Source organism: Ailuropoda melanoleuca, chromosome 6 (genome assembly GCF_002007445.2).
Source record: "Ailuropoda melanoleuca isolate Jingjing chromosome 6, ASM200744v2, whole genome shotgun sequence".
NCBI lineage: Eukaryota > Metazoa > Chordata > Mammalia > Carnivora > Ursidae > Ailuropoda > Ailuropoda melanoleuca.
Window position 1 is genome coordinate 124,768,626 of NC_048223.1, and position 26,128 is coordinate 124,794,753.

Below are 26,128 nucleotides of genomic sequence, written 5' to 3' on the forward strand. Positions count from 1 at the left end.
CAGAAACCCTGTCCACACACGCTGTAAACCTCAGAACACGGCCACCCACTCATACTGCAGAATTCACAGTTTGGGGGCCCTGCTTGATGAGCGCCAGTCCACTTCCCAGGAGACCAACTCCAAATTTATTTCTTTTATATTCCTTCCTCCTACATCCAATGCGCAGCTCCTTTATCACCAGGGGATGCTCAGAAGAAGAAAAAGTAGATAAGATTCTTCTACCATGAACTTCATTTTTTTTTGGGGGGGGGGCATGTCAGATAATTAACAAACTGGCTACAAAGTAACAGGCAAGAGCTCTGAAGGAATCGAAACACAGCCACATCGTAAAGGGGGACTGGGTGGGCCAAGAGGGCCCATAGGGGGAGGAGATATTTAAACCACAATCCAAATGACCATGGGACCAGCTGTGGGAGGACCTAAGAGAAGGAGGAGGGTAGGGGGAACCAGCGAGGGCCACAATGGATGCAGCGTGAGGGAGCGAGGGCACGAGGCGCGAGGCGAAGTCAGGCCAGCAGGTGACACGAGATCAAAGACAGTAGCATTCTCCACGCAGGTATGCTTAACAACCTCCTGGGGACTCTGACCCCGATGCACATGTGTGGGCGGTGGAAACGTGAACCAGAATTATCAGACTACGCCACTGTGCACCAAGACTGGGAACCATCCGAACTGGGTTTTCTATGCCTGTTTAAGGCGCTTTGCAAGCTTGTTAAGGAGTTTTCCTTCAGAGTGAGAGAGATGGAGATGACTCGTGGGGTTTTGTTTTTTATTTTTATTATTTTTTAAAGATTTTATCTTTTTTTCTTGAAGATTTTGTTTACTTGACAGAGATTGAGAGCACAAGCAGCAGGAGCAACAGGCAGAGGGAGAGGGAGAAGCGGGAGCCCGAGCAGGGAGCCTGAAGTGGGACTCGATCCCAGGACTCCAGGATCATGACCTGAGCCCAAGGCAGACACTTCACCGACTGAGCCACCCAGGTGCCCCCACGTGGGGTTTTAAACAGGAGGGCTGATCTATATTGCTAAAAGATGACCAGCAACTGTTCGTACACAAACTTGGGTCAAGGAGCTACACACAGGCCACAAAGGTCGATCAGGCATGGGGGTGGGGGGGAGGGGGACTAGAGATGGCAGTGCTGGGGTGGGGGGGGACTCCAGCCTCCCCGACACTGCCCGTGTGCTAAGTGAGTTGTGGGCTGGGAGAGAAGGATCGGGAGGACTTCTAGACTGCGGGCTGGAGTGACCATTCATTTGATGACTGTTACGCTTTCGCCGTAGGCACACAAAGGTAACTAAGACCAAGGGCTCAAAGCCCAGGGCAAGAGTCAGATAAGGAAGGCCTTGGGATGCCAGGACCAATGGTCTGCACGGGGCAGAGGGCTCCTGGGGGAGTGCTCAGCCCTCCGGGGGAGGAGCTGTGCTGGGGAGACTTCACAATAGGAGACAGACAGGGAGGGGGCTGGAGGAAGGGTGACCCAGGGGAGAAATGCAGCAGGGTCCCTGGCACCTGCCTGCAGCAAGGATCTCCAAGCACACACACGCAGCAGGACCCATCGGGGCCTCATTTCAAGGAATAGAAACCATCCTGCCTGCGCTTGTGCAAACATACAGCAAAATCGCATCTATCAATTCTCTTTGAAGGAAATGCTGCCTTTATGAAATTAAAGTGACTGGTGGAACAATATTCAGCCTGCTTATTGGTCTTTTATGGACTTTCCTTGAAGCGTTTTTACTCCAATTCACTGATAGAGAGCAAGGAGAACCATGGTTGTATTTACTTCTCATTAACATTCGAATAGAGGAGGTTTGGGTTTTCAGTTTTTTCAATAAAATTACTAAAGTAAATTGCCAATGTCTGTATTCCTGGAAAATCCCTTTTTCCCCCTGAATCTGTTGTCTGGCTCCTGACGGTATCCAAGGCACGGGGCCTGTTGATAATTTAATTTGGCAGGCCAGGCATGCTGAAGCCCTTGCCTGTTTCAGAGTCAGCCGATACCCAGCTACCAAGATTTTGGTGCCGGTGAGGCTCTGGGCGAGGAGCTGAGCAACAGCTGAGTCCCGATACCCCATCGATCTCTGTAAACACATGTGAGTGTTTATTAACAACCTTCACCTCCTACGTGTGTGAACACACACACCTATACACACATACGCAGAGACAGGTGGCCTCCGCATTCGGTGTCGCCAGGAGGCAGCAAGGGCCACCCAGATGCCAGCATGATTGCTTGTTTATGGGGCTGGGGCTCTTCTCCCTCCACACTGAGCCCTCTCTGCAGCTCGGATTGCTAAACTTCGTTCTCCCTGCTGAACAAGTAATCTAAATGATAATCGAGCGCTAATCGAGCGCACACTGGATTCATGACTACAATGCCCTCCCCGAGGCTCATTCTCTGCTGTCACCCTGAGCGCTTTGAAGAATCCTTCAGGTACCTGCTTTCCCCACCTTAGAAACACCAAAACCAAGAGATGCCTGTTGGACAGAATCCAGCAGGGAGACAACAAGCCACTCTGGAGTGTAGGTACCAAAGTCTACACCTCTCAGCATCTTCTATTAAAGACTGGGCCCCCCAAAAGGAGTACAGATGGGGTGTGGATTTGGGGGGAAAATCTCTAAAGGTTTTCCCCTTAAAAAAGACCCCAATATCTGCACATCCTGAGATCACAAGGCCTTTCACTATGCCAGCTAATGAGCAGCTGACCATCCTGCTGCTGGAGTAATTTCATCATGGTTTTCAAGAGTTAAATCCAGTTCCTTGCAGATCATTCCTGTTCAGCTCACTTCGATGGGACCTCTCATTTGCTGGACATAGGCAACAGCAGAGTAGTCTAGCTTGGACTAACTGGCCTTCCAGAAATTAAACGGTACACACTGCACCGTCCAAGGCGAGTGGAGAGACTCTTAGGTTGTCTGCCTCCGAAGTGCTCTTGTGACGCTAAAATCCTTCGCTGCATAAACACTCGTATTTTTCTCAGATCGCTGCTAGCCTTCTGTGGAATCCTGCTCTGAATGACGGTTCCACCGGGTCAGCAGCCTGCTCCGGGGATCTGGAAGGTGGCGGACACGGCAGAGATGCTGACATTGATCTGAAAATGATGCCCCTGTCAATTACCACCCAGCTACATGAGAAAGATGCTGATGTCAGTGTTTCGGAAACACAGCGAGGCTCCCGGATCCTTCAGGTGAAGGCATACAACCATTAAAAAAAGAAGAATAAACCAGAGGTCTGCTGGGATATCTCTTTCTCTCTTCGCAGGCTCAGTGTGAGAAGCAAGGTATGAAGTCTCGTGGTTAAAGAAGTGACTCGGTCTCTTCATGGAGAGCTCAGCTCCTCCGCAGAGACTCATCCTGGAGTTTAGAGCTGGGGGAGGGGTGGTGGTGGTGAGAACAGCCACCAAGAACACCAGCAGCAGTTCTCCATAATGGGAGAGCCCTTGATGCCCAGAGGCAGATGGGGCGGGGACTGCAACTTCAGCTCCCCAGGCTAGAGGAGCAAGATCCCCAAGCCCAACATGTCCATGAAGAACATTTTTGGAGAAAAATGGAGTCTTTATGCAATCCCTGGTTCTACCCTGCTCTCAGACCAGGAGCAGCAGCCCAAGCCCCTCCTTCCCCNCGAAGCCCTTGCCTGTTTCAGAGTCAGCCGATACCCAGCTACCAAGATTTTGGTGCCCGTGAGGCTCTGGGCGAGGAGCTGAGCAACAGCTGAGTCCCGATACCCCATCGATCTCTGTAAACACATGTGAGTGTTTATTAACAACCTTCACCTCCTACGTGTGTGAACACACACACCTATACACACATACGCAGAGACAGGTGGCCTCCGCATTCGGTGTCGCCAGGAGGCAGCAAGGGCCACCCAGATGCCAGCATGATTGCTTGTTTATGGGGCTGGGGCTCTTCTCCCTCCACACTGAGCCCTCTCTGCAGCTCGGATTGCTAAACTTCGTTCTCCCTGCTGAACAAGTAATCTAAATGATAATCGAGCGCTAATCGAGCGCACACTGGATTCATGACTACAATGCCCTCCCCGAGGCTCATTCTCTGCTGTCACCCTGAGCGCTTTGAAGAATCCTTCAGGTACCTGCTTTCCCCACCTTAGAAACACCAAAACCAAGAGATGCCTGTTGGACAGAATCCAGCAGGGAGACAACAAGCCACTCTGGAGTGTAGGTACCAAAGTCTACACCTCTCAGCATCTTCTATTAAAGACTGGGCCCCCCAAAAGGAGTACAGATGGGGTGTGGATTTGGGGGGAAAATCTCTGAAGGTTTTCCCCTTAAAAAAGACCCCAATATCTGCGCATCCTGAGATCACAAGGCCTTTCACTATGCCAGCTAATGAGCAGCTGACCATCCTGCTGCTGGAGTAATTTCATCATGGTTTTCAAGAGTTAAATCCAGTTCCTTGCAGATCATTCCTGTTCAGCTCACTTCGATGGGACCTCTCATTTGCTGGACATAGGCAACAGCAGAGTAGTCTAGCTTGGACTAACTGGCCTTCCAGAAATTAAACGGTACACACTGCACCGTCCAAGGCGAGTGGAGAGACTCTTAGGTTGTCTGCCTCCGAAGTGCTCTTGTGACGCTAAAATCCTTCGCTGCATAAACACTCGTATTTTTCTCAGATCGCTGCTAGCCTTCTGTGGAATCCTGCTCTGAATGACGGTTCCACCGGGTCAGCAGCCTGCTCCGGGGATCTGGAAGGTGGCGGACACGGCAGAGATGCTGACATTGATCTGAAAATGATGCCCCTGTCAATTACCACCCAGCTACATGAGAAAGATGCTGATGTCAGTGTTTCGGAAACACAGCGAGGCTCCCGGATCCTTCAGGTGAAGGCATACAACCATTAAAAAAAGAAGAATAAACCAGAGGTCTGCTGGGATATCTCTTTCTCTCTTCGCAGGCTCAGTGTGAGAAGCAAGGTATGAAGTCTCGTGGTTAAAGAAGTGACTCGGTCTCTTCATGGAGAGCTCAGCTCCTCCGCAGAGACTCATCCTGGAGTTTAGAGCTGGGGGAGGGGTGGTGGTGGTGAGAACAGCCACCAAGAACACCAGCAGCATGTGAGACTCCCGGCAGTTCTCCATAATGGGAGAGCCCTTGATGCCCAGAGGCAGATGGGGCGGGGACTGCAACTTCAGCTCCCCAGGCTAGAGGAGCAAGATCCCCAAGCCCAACATGTCCATGAAGAACATTTTTGGAGAAAAATGGAGTCTTTATGCAATCCCTGGTTCTACCCTGCTCTCAGACCAGGAGCAGCAGCCCAAGCCCCTCCTTCCCCACTTCCTCAGGGTCTTTTCCTATGTGATTCTAGACTTGGTTTTCAGCTGTCTGCCAGACCAGCTCTCTTCCCAAGTGGCACTGAACCCCTAGAGGACAAGGGTGTGTTTGGGGGGAATTTCTTCTATTCCCTTTGCTTCCTCATCGCCCCCCCAATACCCCCGGCTCCTTTCCATCCGCACTCCATCCCTATGGCCAAAGACAACAAATGTTAATATTTCTGTGTATTATCTGGTTACTTCTCAAAGACCCAGCAAAGGACAAAGGGGTCCAAGGCTCTCTGCTAGCTCTCATAAAAGCCACAGGAACCGCAAAGGAAGGCGAGCCCGTATCAGTGACCCCTCTCCTCTGCATCGCTCCTACCTGTTTGGCATAGGCAAGCACTCTCCTTCCATTACTTCACACTGTCACATTTGTGATGCACTTTCCAAAGGGAATGTGACTGGCTCCTTTCCTCTGATGGACTTTGTGCTGGGTACCAGCATAATGGCATTGTTACAGATGCCAGGGGAACCTACAGGTTAGGCAGGGCCTATCAATGGACAAGCATCCAACGAGGCAAAGTCAACCACAGACTGTGAAGTTGGCACCAATCTCTAATGCCCAGAGGTCCCCAGGGCCCTCAACCCTTGCTTCCTGGCACTGCTAGACCAAAGGCATACAAGGAAGGAGTAACACCTCTGTTCCACAGTCCCAGGTGTCTGTGGGAAATGGCAGACTTAAACTCCAGTTGGGGTTTCCTTAGCAAAGCATGGTAGATATTTCTATTACCAAAGATTCTTAGAGCAATATTTCCAAAGCAGACTCTCAAGAATTGGATAAAAGCATTCCAAGGTCAAAAACGTTTAGGGGAAACAAGGTCAAACAAATGTAAGCAGTCTTCATGGTTGCACGACTTATCAGTGCCTTTAACAGTTATAATCATCAGTTTTCAAAGTTACTTGTAGTTATAGAATATGATTTAATCTATCCTGAAAAGGAAACCTGGTGGATTTTCCCCACATTTTTTTAAAATGGATTTGTGTTAAATGGTAAGTTTAAATTACTCATTTAAAGGAACTTTAACAATGGCTCANTTTGTAGTTATAGAATATGATTTAATCTATCCTGAAAAGGAAACCTGGTGGATTTTCCCCACATTTTTTTTAAAATGGATTTGTGTTAAATGGTAAGTTTAAATTACTCATTTAAAGGAACTTTAACAATGGCTCAAATCACCTACTTCACCATAAAACAGCAACAGTTAGTGAAAGTCCAAAAGATTAACTGCTGATATGAGAGTCATTGTTGGCTCCAATTCCAGGGTTTGCCAGCATTTTTTTAGAGAACCACAAAATGTGGTGATTTATAGATGATGAATAAACTTTCCTTCTCATTGCCAAGTAGATTTATATCTTCAGTGTCACTGCAAGGTTTACTGCTGAGCTGCATTGTGAGATAAAAGGGAAATCATTTTGAAAATAAAATCTAGGCAATTGGGAAAAGGAATCTCCCATAAAGTTATTTTTCCCTACTACTTTGTAATTCTGGTTTCCATCTTGAATTATTTTAATTGGAAATAACTCTGTCCTTCTAACCAACAGATGTAAAGTGGTCTTTTCTTTCCATGTTTCTCAGAAAAAACACAACACCCTTATCATCGGTCTGTGAAGGACACCATAATCGTGTGCATATAAATATCTTTGAATCAGGGAAATGGTCTTTTAGCTAAATCATGCTGCTGTTTTCTTTGCAGGCTGATGAAGTAACAATTACTTTTATCTGATAAGCACATTAAAAAATTCCTTTGTGAGTAATACTGGGAGAACTACATCCCAATATTTATTCAGATGTTTTATGGGAAAACATTCACAAGATGAGACCAGGCAATAATAGGGACAATGCGGCCAGGGCTCAGCCTGCTGCACGATGAACAGCACATTTTTATTACTGCGATGACTTCCCCGCTGTCTCATACTGCTGGGTCACTTCTCCAGCTCGATGCTCTGCGAATGCAAATTCATGTTAATACCCGCTCCAGCCAAGATCGTAGGTCTGAAGGCAGACCTGCTGGAGGAGGAATTCTGCAGTGCCTTCCGGAGAATTCCGTTCCTCTACTGGTCCGTGATCTGAATGACTCTGACTTGGATCACCTTGGGAAGTGTGGCTAATGCAATTCAGATGAATTCAGTCTGTTTTGCTACGTGCAGCAGGGCTGCCCGGAGTGGCTTAGTGCGGCATGCGCCCATCGGCGCTTACCAACTAAGGAGACTTTACTAGCATCCCCACCTGCCTATAATCCAAAGTGCAGAAGCTAAGAAGTTTGGGGATCTAGAGAGATACAAGTGCCGTGAGCATTCAAATGGAAGAAGGAGGGGGCAGGGGACGGGATGGGAGTATCACGGAGAGCTTCATGGAAGAAGGGGCTATTCCTCATGGGTTTTCTACACATTCGCAGGTTAGGGGGGCCACCCAGGAGGGCCACGAGGAGGATCCCATCAGGCAGAAGCGCAGCGTGGGCTGCATCTGAGTATTGCTGGGTTCCCAACGGGCTGCAGGGAGCGACCGCGATTCATAAAGAGCCAAGCCCTCCACACCGCACAGTCCAGGTCATGTATCACAGAAAGCAGAAGAACAGCCTTGGGGGTAAGAGATTAAGGAAGAGGCTGGACTTGGGCTGGACCAGTGAGGTAAGGCGGGATTCCGTGGGGCAGAGGCAAGGAGAGACAGACGGGGCTTCTATGAGGTGGTTTAGGGACCCTGACTTAAGGAAGGACAGCTAAGACCAGCAGGGGAGGGAAGGGGCAGGCAGAGTCATGCTGGGAGGGGTCCAGGTCACAGGGTGGGGATGAAATCCAGGGGGCCTCTGGGCCGGACTCCCAGCCCAGACAGCGATGAGGAGGGCGAGACCGGGGAGCTGCAGCGGGAACAGCCTGGAACCACACACTGGTCAGCAAAGGACAGTGTGGCACTGCCTACACCTGCAGGGACCGAGCCACCTGTTCCTGGCAGGTGCCGAAGCACCTACACCAGAGGGAAGCAAGGACTCGTTCTGAAACATTCCAATTCCCAGGTGAGGGTCGGCCGTGGGACACGACCAGCCCCCGGCACCCTGGGAGCTGTGCAGTGATGATGGGGAAGGCTTGTCACCGTGGTGGCGTGAGCAGGAAGAGCCCTCACGTGGGGAGGTGAGGGAGGTTCCAGACCGCACGGGCCACAACCTCAGAGACCGCGAGCAAAGCCTGCCTCCTGCCTTCCTCCTAACGCTCCCCTGGCTCTCAGCTTCTCCCCTCCACAATTCAGTAGTCAGCGCATTCTATCGATTCTGCCACCTCAAAACCTGTCACCTCTGTCCCCATCCTGCATCCCACTGCCTGTCCGAGGCTGCCCATCCCGTCCGGCCTGGAGCCGCTCTTGCCTCACTCTTGACCTCAGAATAACGTTAAATTCGGACACAGCGTTTACAATCCCTGTTAGACCTCCTGGGCTCATCTGTGGCCCCTCTGTCTCGCCCTCTGCCCCTCACTCTGCAGTTCAGTCCGAGCTGAACGGACACCCTTATGCCCCCCTCATCCTGTTCCCCCCCACCCTGCACCACAATGCGCCGGCATGGCCTCACCCCAGTGTGCTTTGCGGGTCTCCCCAGCAGAACCTTCCACCAGCCCCAAGTGCTGCTTCTACCTGTGTGCTCTCCCCACGAGACGGGGAGGCCCCCGAGACCAGGGACTATACCTCACAGCAGCTTCTCAAGAAAGGCTTGCCAAGTGATGGACGAGAAAGCTCCTGGGTCACTGCTGCGGGCACACAAAGGTGGCCCATGTGGCTCTGGGCCAGGAAAGAGACGTAACCGTGTACGGACCCGGAATTCAAGCTTCGGCCGGCGAGACAGTAAAGACAGGCAGGGCAGTAAACACGACCTTTATCAGGCTACTTCCTAGGCTCTCTGTAGTCTCAGTTGTTTGTGCAAATCCCCATTTACAATCAGGGAGCCCAGTGAACTCACACACACGTGCATGCATGCACACACACGCGTGTCCCTGCCCTGAGCCTTGAAAACTCAGAATTCACGAAGTCAACAAGAAGCAGTGTTGGCCCCCTGGTCCTCGCGGTCATCGTCCCTGCAGGTCAGGTGCCCACTGTCCTGGCAGCCCCTGCCTGACGAGGCATTTGTCAGCCACCGGAGCGCCCACCTGAGCCAAAGACGAGACTGCTGGGCGGACCCCGAGGATGGGAGGGAGCAAGCCCAACTTGGAGAGCAAACCCGTCTTCCTTTCTAACCAATGTCTTGACGCTGTAGCCAGAGCTCGTTCGCGCATATGATTTATTAACTAATTTAGCATGTAAGAAAAACATCTGCATTTCTCTTTTATCATCTTGCCAGCAGACAGGCTGAAGACAAGATGTGCACTGTAGACTTGTTTAATGGGGCCCTAAACACTCCCTTCTCCCTTGCCCCAGCTCACACGAGGCTCCGGTTTCAGAAGTTGTCTGATTTAACTGACCTAACACAAACAAACAGGAGTGTAAAGCTCTCAGCGACACATAAATACCGCAGGGACGGCAGAGTGGCCATAAAGTCCCTGCCCCAAAGTCCCGCCCACAGCATCCTAGTTGCTGGGGCTACCTCGGAATTGGGGGGACTTTTGCCCTCAGTTATTTAAAGCTGCGGACTGGGTCTGATCACCCTTTATTACAGACAGTTGAAGATGTTCATTTAAAGTGAACTTCATTGAAAGATTTCATTGAATGCGAACTCGTAAGCAGATCTCTTTAGGGAAAATGCCACAGTTGGACAACATAGTGGGTAGAATTATGTCTCCCCCAAAAGACATGTTCAAGTCCTCACCCCCCAACCCAACCCATGATTGTGAATTAACTTGGAAACGGGGTCTTTGCAAATGCGTGTGAGTTAGAACAGTTCATAGGAGGAGAGTAGACCCTGACTCCATGACTGGTGTCCCCTAAGATGAGGAAATTTGAACATACAGACACACAGACAAGGGGAGGCGGCCAGTGAGGATAGAGGCGGAGAACACGGGGAGGCATCTATAAGCCAAGGAATGCCAAGGATTGCCAGAAGCCACCAGAAGCAAGAACGCAGGCAGAGCATGAATTCTCCCTCTGAGCCTCCAAAATAAACCAACCATGTAGACACCTTCATTTTGGATTTTTGGCCTCTGGACTCTGAGAGAATACACTTCTATTATTTTAGCCTCCTGGCCTGTGGTCCCTTGTTAAAGCAGCTCTCAGGAGGACCAACGGGCATCCCTCTGACACTGGCGATGATGGTAAGCCTGGAGCATCGGCACCCACCGTGGGACACAGCTGGAAGGCAGCTGGCCCAGGGGAGGGAGCACCCAGCGCTGCCGCTGAGGAACGGCCCCACAAAGAAGATGCTCTCAAGTGTCTCCGGGTCCCCGTTTCTTCCCACACAAAGTAAAGGGACCCGACTAAAAAGGAAGCTAATCAGATGCCATTGTTCCTACGTGACTCTGCTGAGCTCTATAGCGGCTTTATGTTTGTTGACAACACATTTGTTAACCATTTTTTAACAGGCAGGATCTTCAAAAATGTCAAGGCCAAGTGGCCCACACATCATGAGCGCCCCTGTAGCCTGTCCTGGGACAAGCGCAGACATCCAAGTGCCGGGGAGGGGGGCTCCCATTCGTGGCTGACCATTGGTTCCTTGTAGTGACTTGAAAAGTCTGCCCCTGAACCCAGACTGCTCTTGGTTGAGCCAGAGATTTTAGTCCCCAGGAGAACACATCCAAACCGAGCCTGGATCTGCCAACAGCTTGAAGCACTTGGTGAGGCGCATTTTCGAAGAGGGGAAGTCTTTGCAGGTTCGTTTTGTTGATNACTTGAAAAGTCTGCCCCTGAACCCAGACTGCTCTTGGTTGAGCCAGAGATTTTAGTCCCCAGGAGAACACATCCAAACCGAGCCTGGATCTGCCAACAGCTTGAAGCACTTGGTGAGGCGCATTTTCGAAGAGGGGAAGTCTTTGCAGGTTCGTTTTGTTGATTTTTCTTTTTTTTTTTTTTAAGATTTTATTTATTTATGNATTTATTTATGCGACAGAGATAGAGACAGCCAGCGAGAGAGGGAACACAAGCAGGGGGAGTGGGAGAGGAAGAAGCAGGCTCATAACGGAGGAGCCTGATATGGGGCTCGATCCCATAACGCCGGGATCACACCCTGAGCCGAAGGCAGACGCTTAACCGCCGTGCCACCCAGGCACCCCTGATTTCTTTTTTTTTTTTGATTTTTTTTTAAGCATCCTGGAAATTGTCACTGGGAGGGAGCAGCAGGTGTTCTGCCAAATCCTCTGCCATGAGAAGGAGGCACCCTTGCCGGGCGGGGTCTGATGACCTGCAGCGCCAGGGGTGGATAAAGGAGACAGCCTGCCCGAGGGCCAAGGAGGTGAGCAGGAATTCTGAAACAACACCCTTTGTCCTGTCACCCAGGCTCCCCTACAATGTCTGTAATGTTTGCTAAGCTGCATTTTATTGAATATGGTTATTTCCCTAGAGGACTTTTATCCAGATTTATACCCATGATTTCACCTCCTGGGGGCCAAAACATTTTCCTAGGAAGAAAGACCTTGTTCCTCTATCCAAAGGAATAAAAGGGAGGTTCCCCCAGGCCTCCAGATTTTCAGATTTGAGTTGGCAGGCCATCCGTATGTGCTCCGATGTCCCCATTTTTGCTCTCATCTCTTCTTGTTATTCTTGCTGGTTTAATAGTCTGTTTATAAGCTCCAGGAAGAAAGCACCAAGGCCAGTCTGGCTCATGGTGCTATCCCCAGCTCCCAGCATGGTGCCTGGCCCAGGGAAGATTCCTGAGTACTCCCTGTCTAATGAGTGCATGTGTGCCGCCCCTCGCAGAGTCAGCTTGACACTGGCTCTGCAGCGTTTGGAAAGCTGGCCATGTACACTCTGAGCTCACAGCAGGAAAGGGTTTCAAGATGACGAATGTTGACGTAGACAAGCTGGAGTCAACCTCTCACCCTGAGATCTGTTTTGCAATCTATAAAGGGCAAAGGGGATCTCTTGCAAATGTCTGTTAGGAGCCAAGAATTTGAACTTGCTACCCTGGCCGCTACAGTTGTGTGGCTTCTTTCCCAGCTCTAGTGGTAAATGTATGTCCCAAGTTAGTTCTGCCGAATCCAGTGCCCTACATGAGCTCCCACACCGGGCTGGCTTTCGGAGCAGGCTTTACGATACTGAGGATTAGATGTGGGGAGCAAACCTGAGTCCGGTGCATGTCGCGGGTATCATTTGGACCATCGCCGCGGATGACGGTCCCGGCCCCTCGCGCCCCCCCATTTCACCTGCCCTCCCAAGGCCCCTGTAGCTTACCACTAAGCGGGTGGGGAACCGTGAACTGCTTCTTGTTGGCGCGGACAGGGAAGACGCTCTGCTTCTGGCCCAGGTTCTCCTTCCGTTGGGCTTTTCTCTGCTGTACCATGTGTTCTAGCTTCTTTAGCCGCTCTTGGGAGCGAGAAATGAACTGGGGTTTATGGACTTCCAGCGCTTCCTAATAGCAGCAAGAAAATAGTTTATTTTTAATACAAGTGACGCGGGCAAGAAATTCATCCCTCTGATTTGGTCAAGAAGCTGATCAAAAGCACAACATGCAAAGACCAACAGCCACTCCGCGTGCGCACACCACGATTTTCTGCCACGGCCTCGTGTGAAGTCTGACAGACACGTTGACGACGCAGGTCCTGCTGGCCAGTCCCAGCCAGCACCGAGGGCCCCGCCACAGCATGACTGCCTGGCACACTTCTACCCACCCCCTCTTCCCCGTCAAGCCGTTCCGTTTCCAACAGACCAAAATCTGAGGGCCCTGAACTGCATATTCCAGAGACATGGGTGGGGAAGGAACGAAGGCGTGGTGAGTAACTTGCTTCTGTTGGGGCTGGAAGCCTCACGCTCTGACCGAGCTCATCCCCCAGGGTGAAATACGTGCTTTTCAGGAGAAACAGCAATCCTGGCTAACAGGAATGTCTATTCCCAGGAAGAAAAATTTGGCAAAGTATCTTTGCCCCTGCGAACTGGTTCTGCCAGCTTCTTAGGGGACGTCTGCATGGCCACGTTTCCACTTCGGCCACAGCCCTCAGCACACGCCCCCCTCCACGCATGCACTAAGCCACGTATTCGGGTCCACTGAAAAAGAGAGACCACCACTGATGCGTTCCGCTCCTTGTCAGACACTGGGCTACGTGCTTTATGTGGACTTGTTGTCTCTGGGGATCCCCGCATTGATTCTGAACAGCACATATATTTACCCCCATTTGAAGGATGCAAACCCTGAGGCTCATTGCAGTTTGATGGATCCGAGGGACCCCCACATGTTTTCCACACTGTCTTTCGTGGACCTCTGTTCAGGTTGTTCCACTGCCTGGAGGCATACCCCAGCCACACCCGTCAGTTAGCATTCCAGCTCTCCCAGTAAGCTCTGTCTGGCCTCCCCCATTCAGCCTGAGCCTCGTGGTACCTCACAGACCACCTCGTACGACAGATTCATACACATCGATGGCCATGCTGGGCTGTGAGCTCCTGGACGGCATGGGCCATGTCTCGCCCACCCTGTATCCCTCCCGCCACTGCCCTGATCCCCGCGCAGAGTAAGACACGGATTTGCTGCCATGGCAGACGTGTTCCTCTGCCTTGCTCCTCTCCCAGCCCTTTGGGAGCTCAGCGTTCCCACGGGGAGGGCAGCTCAGGGTCCATCTGTGTCACGGAAGTCGCCTCGGCAGCTGTGCCAGGAAAGGAATCTTCTTGGCCACTTGGTCTCCACGGCACCGTCCCTCGGTCCCAGGCACACTGAGGCAGCACAGATAGCCCCTGGCACAGCCTATAGGCCCAGTGTGGCTGTTTCGGGGGCATCGTGAGTCTCCTACCATGGACCTACTGAGGACCCCGGGGTGCAGGGACCAGCCAACGGCACCGTCTCCACATCTGCAGCGACGTTTACAACCTATCAAGTACTTTCCTAGACAGTACGCCTGATGATACAACATGCTGCTAGCGGGAGCTTTCTCGGAGTTGTCTGCCCTTCTAAGTTTTATGTCTGTGTAATTCTGAACTTTAAGAAATGTGTACATATTACTTCTACAACCAGGAACAGACACCAAACGAAAGCTTTCATATCCTTGAGCTCATGGCCATGTGATTTAGGGCAACCTTCTTAATCTTTCCAAAGTTTAATATCCTTACGTGAGGATTGGATCACAGGGACCCGTGCCCTACAGGGGGCGGTACGGATGGAAGGCTCTGAGGCTTATGAAGTGACCTGCCCAGGGTCACCCGTAACTTGTCAAGAGATGCTGTCGCTGCTGTGATCATTGTCACTACGGATATTATGCGATCCTCGTTCTAACCCAGCAGTGGACATCGTTTCTCCATCGCTCACATGGTCGAACAGGCCCAGAAGGTTGGGGTCCTGCCCAAAGTCACACAGCCATTAGGAAGGGGAGTCAAGCATCCAGTTTCAGAGGCGGAAGTGGGATCGTGCCCCCCACTGCAGACTCTCCGGGGGGGGTCTCCCCTCCGTGAGGATCAAGCCAGGGTGCACAGAGGGCCTTACCTGCAACGTCAAGGAGCCTACAGGTGTTCGTTGACCCTCAGAACAGTCTTCGGACAGGTCAGGGGTCTCTGGTGGCTCGGGGGGCGCTGGCTCCGGGGGCACTGGCTCCGGGGGCACTGGCTCGGGGTTCGCTGGCTCGGCCTCCTCACTCTTCCTGCATTCCTTTATTTTTACAACCAAGTCACAGCACTTGTAATCCCCTAGGAGAGAAGATTTAGAATTCCATTTAGAAGGGCAGTAGGATTTTCTCCTGGTTCCTCAGTGCCATGAGACACAGAAGACAATTTGGAAAATAGAAACACCAGTGGGTTATTAATGGGCCTCGTTAAGCCGATGAGATCCTGCTTCAACAGACTCCTGCCCCCCCCCCACCCGCCAGCTGCCCTGGTCACAGGGAGGAATGTCTGTGGGCAGCCAGACTTTGCGACTGGCTAATTACACCATGGAGGTATTCCCTCAGCTTCCAGGGTTCAAAATACCTTTGTTCGCAATGAAAAGAAACTTTTCTATTCTGAGCTTCATATTAAGTGCGTCCTGTACAATTATTACAGCCCAGTTGTTTGGGGACAGTGTTATTAATTTATCTTAAGTTTGCTACACTAATGATGTAAGACAGAAAAACGGTGTTCAATTATTTATCTCTCCCCTTCATTTGCCAATGACCACCACTGGCTTTACATGTAAAATAGGAATGATCTCTCTCTCTCTCTCTCTCTCTCTCGATGCTGGATCTGGCCACTTCCTGGGACCATTTTGACATTCCCTTGAGGAAAAGGTCAGGGAGCGCATCGATTCAACAGGACTTTGGGCAGGGCAGCCTCTGGCATACGGAAGGAGGGATTAATACATATTCACTGACCACTTACTGACCAACTGCTCCACCAGGAACACACTGTCCCTTCCGTCCGTGCTAGCCCGCTCTTCCTGCGTGAGATCCCCTGCCCCCCTCCGCACTGTGCCCCCAACATAGCCTCCCCAGGCCTCCCCAGCTCTGAAACCCAATAGCGTCTTACCTCACCCATATGCCCTTCTATTGCCACAAAGCTCCTTTGATTCCTGTACCCAGTGACCTCCAACCTGCTGAGCCCCAATCCTTTACGAAGTGCCCCCCTTCTCAAAGCAGGCTGCATCCTGCCAGCTGTGTGCTCCCACAGCAGAACACACTTCACACACCTAGCAGCATGGTTACGGGGTAGGGTCATAGCAGGATGTTTTCACCCCACAAGCCTGTGACTCCCTCGAGGGCTGGACCATGTCAGATTCACCTGGCATCTCTCCATGGGAGCGGCCCAGGAGCCTGCCAGGAGCTGGTTGTGTTGGGAGTGGTGAGGTGGCCAGTAGGAGGCTCGCGGGGCCATAGGAGGCTTCGCCATGGTCCCCTGAATCTCTTATCTGAAACCCCTGCTAGGACATCCACCATTCATGCCTGGATCCTCTCTGACCTGAACCAGCTGTCCTCTCTGTATGCAAAATCCACCCACATTCCTTAAGACCTACAGGTCCCACAGGCAGCCCAGCGTTTTGCATCTTGTTCGTGGTGAATGTTCCATTTCCGACTATTACCTTCCATTCTGCACCAACAACATACTACTTAGAGGTTCTCAAATCATTATCCTTCATTCCTTCGGGCATTTACTCTTGTTCTTTCTGGAGGATTTCCCTATTGCTCCCCTACTCCTGCTTCCGGCCCAACCGACCGGCCCAGAGATCGATCTCCCAAGCCCCCTGCAGCTAGAGTTAATCACACTTGCCACCACACTGTCCCCATGTCTCGCTGTGAACTTTCTTCTGGCTCACCTCACCCACAGGGATGCCTTACAGCCCTTCCCACCTGCACCCCACCGCCAGACCCCGCAACCCAAGGGCGGTGTAGGCATGTCTGTCTTCGTCAGTGCTCACATCCGTGCTCCCCTGTATCTTCAAAGTCTCACTACTGTGGCCTCTCCTCACCAGTCTGTGCTCCTTGGCAGGGCCTCAACCCCCAGGCTCACCCCCTCCCTTCCATCCCCACCACTGTCCAGGAGACAGTCTCCTTCAGAACATGCCTAATTAGATCTCTGCCCCTCAAAGGCTTGGCCTTGCCTTCGGTCCAAACCCCGAGTGGGTTTTAAGGACTTTCCAACTTGACCGCATGAACTCAGATTGCCACTAAGCCCCCTCCGCCCCCCCCAGCACTCTGGCCCACCGGATCCCAAATCAACCATATTCTTTCCATCAATTCCATGCTTTGTGCGTGCCTTTCCTCCAGTCTGCAATGCTCTTCACTCTCAGATCTGATTTGTAAGCTTCTAGTCAGCTTTCAAGTCCCTGCCGAGAATCGTTTCCTTGAGGAGGAGATCTCTGTCCAGCCCCTCCTTGGGGCACCTGCGGCCACCTACAGCTTCCTGACAGTAATGATCCTGGTGTCTCCGGCCCTGGAGGGCAGGGAGCACTGAGCACAGTCACTGGCACACCCTAGGTGTGCATATAGTAGGTGTTTAATAAATACTTCTTTAACATATAAATGGATGGAGAGCTAGGGATGAACTTGGCTCCCCAGTGAAAGTAGTTTTATCAACTACCATAGCCATTTTAACCTTTATATCCCAAAGCTATATAAACTGGTGGGTTCCTTTCTGTCCTCATCCATAGCTGTTCAGGAAAATCTTTAGAGTGATAGGAAATCTAAATTTCCTCACTGAAAACTGAGCACCACAGATCTCTTTTCTATCCTACCTTTATATTCCTTTCAATAGTGGTGCTCACTGCAGTATTAACAGGGGGTCAGCTGCTTGGCCTTAGAGAAGGGATGGCTAGGCTGGAATTCTTGGTGCCCTCATCGGTGCGAGGCTCAGATTGGGACCTAGCTGGAGGACACTGTGGGGCCTGCACCCCTCAGCCACGATCCTTGCTAGTCAGGCACAGAGGACCACGGGCAGCCTGGTGGACCCGAGAGCAGCCACATCAGCATCTCAAACCTTCCTCAGCTAAGCCTGGGAGCCTGCCATGCACCCGGGAGGGGCCTTCCTCTCGGCCTCGGTGGACACTGCCCTGGCACACAGCAGGGCTGGAATCCCTGACCCACACGGGGTTGTCTTCTCCATGCTTGGGAGGGAGAATTCACCTGCCATGGAAACCTGCATGTCCTGCTTGCTGTCAGCTCACACAGTCCAGAAAGGACAGCTTTATGAGGTGAGATTGTGTGAACCAGGGCTCAGGAAGACATCATACAATTTTCCATATGAATATCAAGGAGGAATCACCTCAACCCTACCTCCCTTGCTCCTTACCTTTGGGAAACTCTCTTTCTATCTGAACTTCACTGTCTTCCTGCAGAGATGTGCATAAATCTTGTAAGGGGCAAAGAAACCCAGATAAAGTGATTCCGGATTTCAGGAAGCTTTGCTGTTGACTCTCTGAGGGCTCAGAGAAGTTGCTAGGCTGACAGCTGTTGCTTGGAGAGCTACACCCATTGGGAAGGAACTCTTTAACCAGCTCCTGTTCCACTGAGGGAGCAGACAAAGTCACACGTGTTTCTCCTTGTTGCTTCTTGCTGCTTCCAGAAAATACCTTTGCTTCTACTAAAAATAAAACAAGAGTTGTGCTCAAAACATCTGACGAGTGCACATCAAATGTACTGACTTCTCCACATTTTGCTCATCTGGAGATGGGGACACAGGTGGCAGTACTGCCCCCAGAGAGCTGGAGCCACTGGGGCCAGTGCGCAGATGCTCTGGTGGCATTCATCACGTGATCACCCGACTGGGTAGGACTCCCCCAGCTCCCTGAGGAGCTCCCTGTATAGACCACCCTCGTGCATCTGGTCTAAAGACTTGTGCTCGCCAGTGCCCTTAGAAACGCAAACGACTTTCTCAACTCTAGGTAATAGAGTGGGTGGTTCAGCCAGAGCATCTGGGTTCATATCCCACCCCTACCACTTCTGAGGTGTCCGGCCCCGTCTATAAAATCGAGGTAATCACATTAAATATTACTTACTAGTATATCTGTTTTCATACAAAGTTCATATATGTATGTAATAACACACTTATAGACTTATATAATTTTTATAGAATAACATTATATTAACTAAAATCGAGGTTATATGAAAAAATACTGATCCGTGTAAGGTGTTTAACACAGTACCTGACACAGGGTAAGCACCTAATAAACGTGACCTATCGTGATTAACGCAGAAACATTGACGGAGGCTCCGTGCTATGGCCGGGACAGAGGTAGGAGGTAATTTACGAGGTCACGGTGCAGACTTCTTGTAAAGCACCAGAATGTGTACAATGTGCTGCTTGTCGCCACACCGTAACACCAAAAGTCTAGAAAGCACCGGCTGCCGGTCCACAGGGGACTACTAGATGCCGGTGCACCCACGCTTTGCAGCAAAGGAACAGCGTAGGGCAAATAATCTCAGAGAAGTGTTGTCAAGTGGACAAAGCAAAATGCGGGACCGTGCACAGGTGTGCTTCCACTGGTAAGTGCTTATACACTCGGGACATCCCTGGAAGCACCCAGAAGGTGCTGGACACCTCGGGACCTGGAGGGCGGCGCAGGACCAGGAACTAGGAGTGGGGGAGAGACTTTCTTTTCACTGTTGGCCTCTTTTATACTCTTGGTGTTTCTTTTTTTCCTTTTGGAATACTCTCTAAGTGTTTACAAGTTATTCATTTTAAATAAGGCAGTGGCTCTTCACCAGGCACCAGCTCCTGTGTTAATGACCCCCAAGGGGCAGGGTCCCACCTGGGGGAGAGAGCCCCCACTGCCATGGGCACATGTCCCAACCTCCTTGGGCACCAAGGAGAAAAGGAGTCCTAGGAATTGCTGGAATAATAAGGACTCTTAGAAGCTTCTTACAATATTTTCTCAAATGTCCTGTGCAAAAAGGAAATGCGTCTGTGACCACCTGGGGTTGATTAGAATGGGAACCTCTGTTAAAACATCTCCGTTGTCTGCACTTCGTTCCAGCCCCTCTGTCCCTGAGCCTTGGTGTCCCCGACAATGAGCACAGGTTGGGTGTGGCGATGCAGGAAGAAGGGAGGACACAGAGGGTCCTCCCAGTGTGCTCCCTGGTTCTGGGATCTGGGGCAAGTGAACCCACAGGGGGTAAAGCCGGCTTTCCACGTTCTCATAAACTCATAAACAAACAGGCAAAATTAAGGAAAGCACCTAGTGGGTCCCAGCACATTGGGGGGTACTAAGAAGATGGCAGTTATGTTTGGCCCTGTCATTTGGAGAGGACATAGGGCCTCCTCCGGAAAAGGATCTGCTTTGCTCATTTATACAGAAAATACCTTTCTAAACTTTTATTTCAAAAGCTGCCAATTCTGTTTAAGTATGAAATGGCATAAGCAAAAAGTCTCAACATAGTTATTCCTTCCTATGTTGCTTCCTTTTACGAGAAGCTCTCTTAAAAGAATCAAAAACGAAATCAGCGGTCAGTGGCAGAGTCCCTATCTGCTGCTTTCATAGTGGTGTCGGGCTCTTTGAGGGAGACTGACCTACCTCCTCCCTGTCAGTTATCTGTCGATCTGGTTTACTGTAAATTCTTACGTGAACCATTCTGTGCAAGTCAGGTGGTCCACTTGTGACTTGGAAGAGTTAAAACAACTCCCAGAAAGTACAATGTAATTGGTGTGCTGGAGAAGAGAAAAATATGCAGTCCAAGAAGGGCTCTTCTGACAACTTATTGATCAGATCTCTCTTTGTGGATTCTGAAGTACAACCATCAGCCATGAAACTGCCCTCAGATGGGCCTTCATGAAGCACGCATGCGCGCGTTGTTTCTCCCCGTGAACCCTGCATGCGGGTTGGACTGAGAGTTCTCGATTCACGCCCTCAGTTTTAAACCCTATCACCCCAGTGATGGCCCATTGCACTGCCGGCTCTGCCTGTCTTGAGAGTCTTAAGAGAGCGTGAGTAAATCAGCAGCCTCTGACTGGCATTTCTATTTCTTGGTCTCAAACTCAAAGCCTCCTTCCTGAGCTGGAATTTGGAAGAGCTGGAGCACTGCAGGGTTTCCTTGAAATAGTAATGTTCCCTCTGTTGCTTCTTCTCAAATGCATTAACCGGGGGCTCCTGGGTGGTTCAGTCAGTTAAGCGTCTGCCTTCGGCTCAGGTCATGATCCCAGGGTCCTGGGATCGAGCCCCGAGTTGGGCTCCCTGCTCAGAGGGGAGTCTGCTTCTCTCTCTCCCTCTGCTCACCACCCCCCATTTGTGTGCTCGCTCGCTCTCTAATAAATAAATCAAATCTTAAATAGAATAAAATAAAATGCATTACCCTATGGGTTGATCTGCTACAGTTCAAGTATACAGCGAACTCACCTATCCAGAATTGGGCCAGGCTCCGGGAGGTGAACAGAAAGCAACCAAAGACCCTGCCCAGCAGTCACGATTATCTTGGGTATAATTTTCCCACCTACGTCAGTATCCATAAACAATATATTTCCAATACCAACAACAAGGTCAAAGCTAGTTGTTCTCAGGTGAGGATGTCATTGCACCTGTTACTCAAAAGCTTCCGGGAGGAGAGAGATCAGCAGGCTGGCTCGGCCACAGCTTCCCTGAGGGTTGATGGGGCGTGATTCTGGGAAGACAGAGGTAAGCCACAAATGAGTCTGGAAGACAAGGGGTTGCCCACAGTCTGGGTAGCAGGCAGGGCTGGCCAGCAGGAAGAGAGCCAGGGGAGTGGGCTGCTCTGGACTTGGTTTCTGCCCTCACTGCGTGTAGCTGTAGGCCTAGGGGTAAGCTGCAGCAGGACACTTCTCTGCGGTGAGATGTGGGCCTGAGCCGACCTAAGCACAGGGCAGGGAAGGGAGTGGGGACCTCAGGGACACACATAGCATCACGGCCAACCATAGGCAAGGCTACTGCTAGGTCCTCAGCACAACATGAGCAAAAGGTGCCCCTTCCCCAAGACACTCTCCCTCCGTTGACCAGAAAAGAGCATAATGAACCAGTCTGATAGAAAAAGATACTGCACTGATTCTTTCCAAATATTAAGGCAACGCATAATCTTTTCTGTTCTTTTTGTTGCTGTTGTTGTTGTTGAAGAGAGGGTGAAAGGGAATGCGTGCAAGTGGCAGGGGGAGGCAGGGGAGAGGCAAAAGGAGAGAGAGAATCTTAAGCAGGCTCCACACCCAGCACAGAGCCTGATGCAGGACTCGATCCCAGGACCCTGAGATCATGACCTGAGCCGGAATCAAGAGTCAACGCTTAACCACCTGAGCTACCTGGGTGCCACTTTAATCTTTCATGTTCTTAGATCAGCCTCTATCGAGCCATTAGCCCCCACCAGCCTACGATCCTGCCTGTGACAACTTGGCTCAGAGCAGAAGCTAGAAAATGGGCAGTGCTTGCTAAGGAGAAGGACCAGCACAACAGCCAGATTCTGTCAGTGAATCGCCAACGAAGAGTGAAAAAAATGGGAAAACACACACATGAGCCAGAGAGGATAGTTGTCTGGGGATGAAGAGCCCACGGCAGGTAAGTCACATACAGAATACACTTTAGAGTCATTTATCTCTGAATTAGTTTAGATTTTGTTTTACATGTTTTGGCGTTGAAGATAGAACGCAGCTCCTAGCAAGGTCCTCTCTAAGGGTTTGGGCTACCTCTGTGCACCTTCCTGCCTTCTTCCAGCACGCTGAACCCAGCCAGTGAGTCCAAGAGACATTTCTGAACAAAGCCCGCTTCCTTGCATCCAAGGCATACACTCCTCCCGTATTTCAATATTACTGGTGGGCATATTTCTCGCCTCAAAAGTTGGACCATCTTACAAAGCACCGGGTCTTAGAAACAGAGTAACTGAAGCTTCTGTCGTTTTTTCCGGGTCATCGATATGAACATGAGTTTCTAAGCTACAAGGCGAGCCTGAGGATCTCCTAAAGGATGATGTTATTTGCACTGTAGCCCCGACTGCCCTCCCAGGTAACCACCTTATTAAAGCTCTCACATCTGCATTTTCTGTACAGTTCTGAACTCCTCCAGCAAACCCCATAAGCACCGCATCTCACTGGAAACCGAAGAAGTGAGCCTGACCGACTGCGTGTCAATCGGAAAGCCACTCTGCGTGGCACCTTGGGGTCAATCGCAGACTCTCCTCGCTTTCAGCAGGACTTTGCTGTCCCCAGTTTTGGCACAGGGACCCAGGAGGCTGCCGCTGAGGGGAAAGATAGGGCATTCTCTGCACCAGGCATGCTGATTTTTGGACACAGAGGCTGTTGTGGGGAGAGGGGAGGCAGCACCACGGACGCTCATTAGCACACAACTTCTTCAGCAAGGGCTTTGCTCCTTTCACCAAAGAGACAGAAAACCTCCAATTACAATATGCACAAGGTGAAATTAAAGTCAAGTCAATTGGTGACCCACCGAGAAACTACCAAGAGAGAAAATAAAGAAGAGCCTTCTGCAATGAGCAAGGCTGCTGGATGTTTTGTCTTTTTTACATGTCAAGGCTTCATCTTCGGGCTGCAGGTGAAAGCTCACGTGGAAATGGGTCTCCACTTGGGACCCCGCATCCCACCCAATCCAGCCTTCTGTTTAAAGTCGCTGATAATTGTTTCAGCATATTTCTGCTCCGTTTCCATGTGGAGCTGCTGCAGCCAAGGACGGGAGTCTGAAGAGGGGAGGGGGCGGGCAGCAAATGGGATAAACAGCTCCCGGCAGAGAGGATGGGAGCAGCAAACCCCAGAGCCAAGCCACACAGCAGGAGCCAAGCTAGAGCTGCTGCCTTGGGGAGGAGAAAAGAGAAGAAATGGGAGAGCCCAGGGGAATAGACAGGCAACCTAAGAAACAGAGGGTAAGGATGAAAGGGCGTCCCAAGGCGGCTGGGCCGAAGGAAACACAGGAGGAACGAGCCCTTTCCTTCTCCGGAAATGAGATTTCCTGCCCATGCCAGCCCTTCCTAGACAGTAAACAGGTCTCTTCTGCTATATGCATCAAACATCAGAACCCCGTCTCTCCCTAAAGAAGTAGGCTTAACGGGGGAGGGGGGCCACCAAGAAATACGCTGACTTGTAAGTGGGAGCAGCAGCTATCATCTGCGAAAAGGGCCTTCCCTTTCTGGAATACCGGCATGCGGTGGGGGAGGGGAGAGTGGTTATTAGGATGTCTATATGGTGTCAGGACACAAATACGCCCAGGCAGGGATCGGGAGACCTCTGTATTCAGAGAGCAAGGGAAAGACGCAGCATATTCGTTGCTATCGTTCTGGGGTCCAGTTGCAAAATACCATGTGGGAAACAGTGCACGCAAGTCTCATTTACAGCGAAGGCTCATATATGGGATTCCTGCGAAGAGAAATGAGTAATATCCCTCCTTTCCCAGAGACTATCTAGAAAGGACACTGGATAAAGAGAGCTGCTTTTCCAATTATGTCATAATCCTAGAGGTCTTAAGGCTGATGAACAAAAGTCTCAGAACATACAAAAAGTATTTGGAAGGCAGAAGTGTGCACGCACACACATATATGCCTGTTTTCTGTCACGTGATTACCTTGAACACGTTGCAAGGGAGGATCGAGAGACACAGGTTCCGGGGAGTGATTGGATCACACCTTTCCACCTTACACTCCGGGAATACAGCCCCGGTGATTGGATTGTCCATAATCTTTTCTCCCAAAACCTGACTCCTATTCCTGAAGCAGGGAAAAGCACATTTTAAGCCTTTTCATAAAACTTGATGCTGGTGTGCTGGGGTGCCTGGGTAGCACAGTGGGTTGGACATTGGACCCTTGGTTTTGGCTCAGGATGTGAGATGGATCGAGCCCCGTGTCGGGCTCCATGTGGAGTCTGCTTGGGATTTTCTCTCCCTCCTCTCCCCCGCCCCTCCCATGTGTGCTCTCACTCTCTAAAATAATGAATAAATAAATCTGGAAAAAAAAAACAACTTGATGCTGAAGTTCCCCACAGCAACCATTTGGGAAGATAATTTTCCCATTAAGGCACACTTCCTTTAAAAACCTTTTTTCAAGTTACAAAGGCAAGAAATGATCAAATTTGAAATGTAGTAGGAAAGCATATAAAAAATTAAAATCACCGACAAGCTGTCACTCAAAAATGTTCACAATGATTCTTCTCTGGGAAGTGGGGCACATTTCCTGTGGAATGATCCACTTTTCCCTTTATTTCTTTCATTTCCATTACGATATCACTTATAACTAGACAGGATCACCTGCTTCCACATCAGGGAAACATAAAAGCCAGGTTCGTTAACATACTATTGTTTGGAGAGGTTTATGGCTGTTGATGGCTGCTCTTTCCATTTTGCTTGATAATTCTGGCAGGCTTTCATCCCACCTCCTCCTCTTGCTTTTCCTGGGTGCTCTGACAATCACCAAGCAGGTAAAGTCGCACGTTAAAAATTGATTTAAAAAAAAAATCAAGCTGATCTGCCAGGTGTCCAAGGGAGCAGCAGAGGAGAATCTTATTCAAGGCTCCTGCAGAGCGAAATGTCTGCTGGGAATGCATGTGTGTGTGTGTATGTGTGTGTGTGTGTGTATGTGTGTTAGTGTCTGTGTATGTGTGCATGTGTGCATGCATTCGTATGTGCATGTTAGTGTGTGTGTGCGTAACTGTGTGCATGATCTCTGTGCACGTGTTAGTGTGTTAGTGTGCTATATGTGCATGTGCGTGGGTTAGTGTGTGTTAGTGTGCATGTGCACATGCACTTGTGTGTGCATGTGTTCACATGCGTGTGTGTGTTAGTGTATCCTCTGTGTGCATATGCTCTTCTGTGTGTGCGTTAGGGTGAGTGTGTATGTGCATGTGTGCATGCACTCGTGTGTGTGTTAGTGTGCGTGCGTGTTGGTGTGTGTTAGTGTGTGCATGCACTCTGTGCACGTTACTGTGTGTTAGTGTGTGTGTTAGTGCGTGTGTGTGCATGCGCTCGTGTGTGTGTGTGTGTGTGTGTGTGTGTGTGTGGTGTGGCCAGGGGCTTCCAAGTCCTACCCCACCACCTTCGTCTGAGGTTTTAGTGCTCCAGAGAGGAAGAAAGCAAGGCTTGTTTTTGGTCTCTCTTGCGCTCTCAAAGAAAATGCCTGACCTCTTGATCAACAGCCCTCTACTGAGCACTTACTATGTGCCGGACACTGTCACAGGGCACTTGGGATACAGCAGTGAAAACAACAAAATTCCTGCCCTCATGCCAAGGACCGTCCATGTCAGCTCCCCTCCTCCAGCCGATGACCACCACCTCCACTTCCGCGGCCAGTGACATCACTCCTGCTCCTTCAACCAATGAAATCACCCCCACGCCTATACGCAGCGACATCACCCCCACTACAGCCCAC

The 26,128-nt window shown here is 50.6% G+C and overlaps 1 protein-coding gene across 1 annotated transcript in view; it reads right to left on the reverse strand.

The window, feature by feature from the left end:
• Positions 1-26,128, reverse strand: part of C6H10orf90 (chromosome 6 C10orf90 homolog) — a 65,313-nt gene that overhangs the window by 6,017 nt on the left and 33,168 nt on the right. The window contains 3 exon segments of the mRNA XM_034663639.1: positions 12,621-12,798; positions 14,854-15,053; positions 18,123-18,413. Of these exon segments, the coding sequence (XP_034519530.1) occupies positions 12,621-12,798; positions 14,854-15,053; positions 18,123-18,413 (669 nt within the window).